General features: G+C 41.5%; 3 protein-coding genes across 3 annotated transcripts in view; 2 read left to right on the top strand and 1 right to left on the bottom strand.

Moving 5' to 3' along the window:
- Positions 1 to 3,103, top strand: part of LOC106809052 (uncharacterized protein K02A2.6-like) — a 9,076-nt gene extending 5,973 nt beyond the window's left edge. The window contains exon 2 of the mRNA XM_014811996.1: positions 1,716 to 3,103. Within this exon, the coding sequence (XP_014667482.1) occupies positions 1,716 to 2,126 (411 nt within the window). The 3' untranslated portion in view covers positions 2,127 to 3,103. The remainder of the gene's footprint in view (positions 1 to 1,715) is intronic.
- The window catches only part of LOC106809039 (exostosin-like 2), a 13,582-nt gene that overhangs the window by 8,123 nt on the left and 904 nt on the right, over positions 1 to 4,555 (bottom strand). Inside the window, exons 2-3 of the mRNA XM_014811981.1 lie at positions 4,431 to 4,553; positions 3,755 to 3,828 (exon numbers count right to left, since the gene is read on the bottom strand). Coding sequence (XP_014667467.1) covers positions 3,755 to 3,828; positions 4,431 to 4,553 — 197 coding nt within the window. The remainder of the gene's footprint in view (positions 1 to 3,754; positions 3,829 to 4,430; positions 4,554 to 4,555) is intronic.
- LOC106809040 overlaps positions 1,391 to 4,555 on the top strand; it is a 14,479-nt gene continuing 11,314 nt past the window's right edge. The window contains exon 1 of the mRNA XM_014811982.1: positions 1,391 to 1,513. The gene's annotated coding sequence lies outside the window, so the exon portion shown is untranslated. The remainder of the gene's footprint in view (positions 1,514 to 4,555) is intronic.

Below are 4,555 nucleotides of genomic sequence, written 5' to 3' on the forward strand. Positions count from 1 at the left end.
TTAACTCGTTCGTAACACTATATATATTTTAACTCGTTTGTTTTTTGGGTGAAAGTGATATTGAATGAGGTGTCTCAAGTTAGCAAGAGGCCAGGGAACCAGAATGAACACTCGGGAAGGGCCGTTTCCGGCCATCTGGGGTGTTTGTAAAACCAACAATTTTCTTGTACGCTCCGCGCCAACCGATGGTGGTGCTCCGCTCAGATAGTCGTGCCTACAACTTTGAAAATCCTGGCTACGCCCCTGGCGGGTAAGGAAGCTTGAGCGTCCCAACTTTATTGACACCACATACAATTTTATGAGAGAGAGAGAGTGAGGAGAGCACTGATTATTACGTCTCCCGATTTCATTAGTGCTAGAGCTTCCGCGCTTCGCGCGAACCCACCCTCCTGCGCACGCTTCGCGTACACAGCAACAATATTTTTACACATATAACCTCAAATTAATTATTGCCAAGTATAATAGTCGCGCGGCTGTACAAAACGGCACCTGATGCATGGGTTAAATTATGTAATTGAGTGGCAAAGCAGGTTACAGCCCTTTTGCAGTTTTTTTTCACAATTCCAAGAAAGAGTTTTGCTTTCGCCCTCATCCCAGTGGTGGTCACCCCCTACATATTTAATAATGAACGCGACATAAACAATGCCCCTCCCCTGTACATCAATCAATGCCGCGCTGAAAGCGCAAGAATTGTTCTACTAAAAAGAGAATTGACGTAGTCAGAATGAAGGTGTACATGTACTCAAAATTGCCTCAAATACCATCTCCTGCGCTCTACATTTTCCAAATTTTCTGGGGGAGGACTTGCACATCCCCCCGCCTGTTTCTCACCACCCTCCTTGAAATCCTGGATTGGCCACTGTGGAGCGTAACAAATTGATCACCCCCACTTCAAAAATCGTTCCGCGGCACCTGCTATACTATACTCCGAACGTAGTTTGCGTACATGCAGTTGTTGGCTCATTAGTTTGTGATTCACATGCTCTAAAATTCACCAGAATACGTGGAATGAAGTATTTGTAACAAAGATTTTCCTGGTGGGGGAGTCCCGGGACCCCAGCCCCCCGCTTAAAAACTAAAAAGTGGCCTGACTGGTGCTATATTTCCCGGCCTGAATGATTTTCTCAGTCCGGCCCTGAATAGCGGTGATCATCATCGCGGCTTTTTATGAAGACGTTGACGATGGACACATAAAAAATGTTTATAAAAACAAAAATAGCATAGATAATTATAATATTGTAAAGAAATCTTAGCTTGTTCGTTATAAACAGTGATGCTTTCTTTCATACATTACGGCGGAAAATAAAAAACTGTAATTTTAGATGTAATCAAGCGGCACATCTCCGCTTCTCTCAACAGGTGGCGCTCATCATCAACAAACGTCGGAATCTCGAATTTTGTAAATTGCAACTCTATTTGAACTGTGTCAGTGACCAAGTATTTAGTGTTTGACAAATGTGATCTAAAAGAATATTGTGACCCAAAAGAATATTCATTGACAATGTTCAAATAGGTACATATTTGTATATCCGCAGTTATGATTTGCGTAATTTTATAATAAGCCCAAGCCACACAGGGCCAGAGCTGCGAGCAATCGGCGGAGCAAGAACTTAGAACTAGAAGTTCAAGGGGGCGTAAATCACCACTAGCAATAACACCATGATCATGATGTAACTATGCACAGGCACTTAGAACGTTTCAAATTCAATAAAGAGGTACGCGATCGTGATGCTGAACAGAAAGGGAAAGCGAAAATCTACGCTGACGAACGTCGCAACGCGCAATACTCTGGCGTTGATGTTGGTGATAAAGTTCTGGTCAGGAAAGAGAAAACCAATAAGTTTTCAACAACATTCGATCCGGTTCCCCACACTGTCGTAAGCAAATTTGGTAATAGTCTTGTAGTGGAGGCTCCAAACGGTGCTCAATATTCTAGGAATACTACTCATGTTAGGAAATACGTGTCGAATGCTAGTACTCCCATACAGGACGATAGGGTAGAAGTTACCGCGTCACCCATGCTACCAATGATTAAAACTGGAGCAAATAGTGGAGTTCCAGACAGTGATGTATCAGAACTAGTTATAGATCCAGATGTTCAGGCTTCATCTGAAGATACGTCTTAGATGCCACAATCTTCTTTGACAACCCAGTATCGTAGATCCCACAGGTAAAAGAGAGTACCTGCTAAGTACTCTGACTATGTAATGGAGTAGAATTTCGTTTCTATTGTGTTGGAGATACAATGTCTTGAGATTAGTTGTTCCACAGTTGTGTTATCGGAATGAGTTTGAATTTAGTTCGGACATCGTACGTTATATAGCAAAGGGTTTATTGCTCCAGGTTATTGTGTTCCTTTAAAGAAAAGAAGAGATGTAATGTTCTATTGTTCATGTATCGTTTTGCCGGGTGGAGAGAAACTCCGGATTCGAGAAATAAACGTGGAGGTTGAGTTTCGTATATCTCCTCTAATTTATTGGAGTAAGAGTGATGTGAGATAAAGATATCTACTCTAATTGAGGTACTAAGAGAGATACAACACTATATAGTGAGTTTAACGAGGATGGGTTAACGAAGACACGCGTTGCGTTTTTATATTTCGGGATAAAATTACACGTTGTCATATACGCATCGTTAATAATAAGAATAGAAAGTATATTGATTTTGAATAGCGAACCGACTCCATTCGCCTTCCCCCGTATATATAACTCCATATAGTGTATATCCGTACGAGCTAGGAAGTCGAAAGTCGGTTACTCAGTTGGATGAATTTCTCGAATGGGTTATACATGTGGGTTATCAATGCGAGTTATACTGTACACATGTGAATTATAGGCCAACAGTAATATCCGTGTTGGAAATAGAAGACTGCCCCATCAATCCGGGACTCAGCTAGTTGATTTTAGCCTTTAGGGACGTTACAGTAACTGCGCAATAGTAAAAATTAAGATTTTGGAAATCAGAACTGGCTTGGTTTTCACACCTCCTGCCTTCTAATAACTTACGATACATATAGTGTCTATTACGTATTCCCGTAGGCTACACACGTATATATTATAGGTATTAATAGCTCTTGTAAATATGTATATATATATCTTCTACACACACGCAGGGGGCTGGTACACGAATACAGTAAACACCCGCATAAAAGAACCCGTGATTTTCTAAGAACCTCCAGGCTGCAATTGGACCAACAAAGCAGCTATTATATAAGAACCTCTTCAGCCTGATAAATTAAACAGGTTCTTATATAAAAAAAATGCCGAAAATTAAAGCAAACTGGGGCAACCCAAGTATGTGTGCTACACCATTGGAAACCAACAACATGTAGTTCCAGATAATATTAATACCTCCTCACAGGAGGATTGGATTTTCCAGGGGGTATTTTGCCTCATTTTCCAGTAAATGTTGGGATTTGATTTTGACGATACAGAGGATTGAGGTGGAGGATGGTGTGAATATTTTCTGAAACTATACAATATTGTATAGTACGATAATGTACACAATATCCCCCCACCCAAATTAATAACCAAATTTATGCGGGTGTTTACTGTACATGAATTCTAAACACAGAAACGCTAATGGCAGCGTGATTGACAAATTACCTTCCCATTTTGTGCTTAAGTGTAATTTTTTAACGTGCGCACAGTTTCTAACCACCGTCGCAATATGAGCCAGAAAAGAACATAGAGATCGAGGGCACAGCATACACATTCGCACGATGTGCTCACGCGTCACCATTGGTGGCACTTACCGATCTCCACAGCGTGTGGGCACGAACCAGTTCGCTCTCACTGATGATTGTGTCGTCGTCGCATATGAACACGGCTGCGGATAAATATACATTGAGCGCAGCTCAGAAGCGGAATGACCGCAAGTGGAATGACCGCAAGTGGAATGACCGCGGAAGTTCCTACATTAAGCTGTGCGCTTAAATTTTGGAGGAAATAAAATAAACGTATAATGAAATGTATTTAATTAATTAGTGCTTGAAAACCTCTCTCTGGACCCACCCCTGCTATACTATGTACGTTGAATGGGGGCTGCGCCCCTCCCTCATCATTTCTCACGTGTATGCGTGTGCGTGTGTGCACGTGTGCGTGTGCGTGGTGGTGAGTGTTTGTGCGTCCGTGTAAATATGAACACAAACTCTTCATTGCATTATCGCATTCTTTTAGGGAATTTTTACTAGTTGAATTCCAGTTATTTTTAATGAGAGTTTGTACATATTAAACGGTATTTCCTTAGCACACCATCGTTAATCGCGTACCTGATCGTTTCCGCTAAGAACGTGCACATCTATTAGAAACTTTTACTATCATTAGTCGACTTGTGAATAATTTATGTTCAACTCACCAAATACTATTATATCGCACTCCCCCTAATCTTCTTACTTCTGCCTAACATGCAACTTTTCAAATAATGCTCACCGTCGGTCATCAGGTCTTTGAACAGCCTGAGTCTATTGCTGACCAGGTTTCTCCTTGGTTTGATTACGATGAGTCGCTTACCGGCGCCTTCTATAATGCTGTAGGGGAACAGCGGCACTGTCTCT

Source organism: Priapulus caudatus, unplaced genomic scaffold (genome assembly GCF_000485595.1).
Source record: "Priapulus caudatus unplaced genomic scaffold, Priapulus_caudatus-5.0.1 Scaffold324, whole genome shotgun sequence".
Classification (NCBI taxonomy): Eukaryota; Metazoa; Priapulida; class Priapulimorpha; order Priapulimorphida; family Priapulidae; genus Priapulus; species Priapulus caudatus.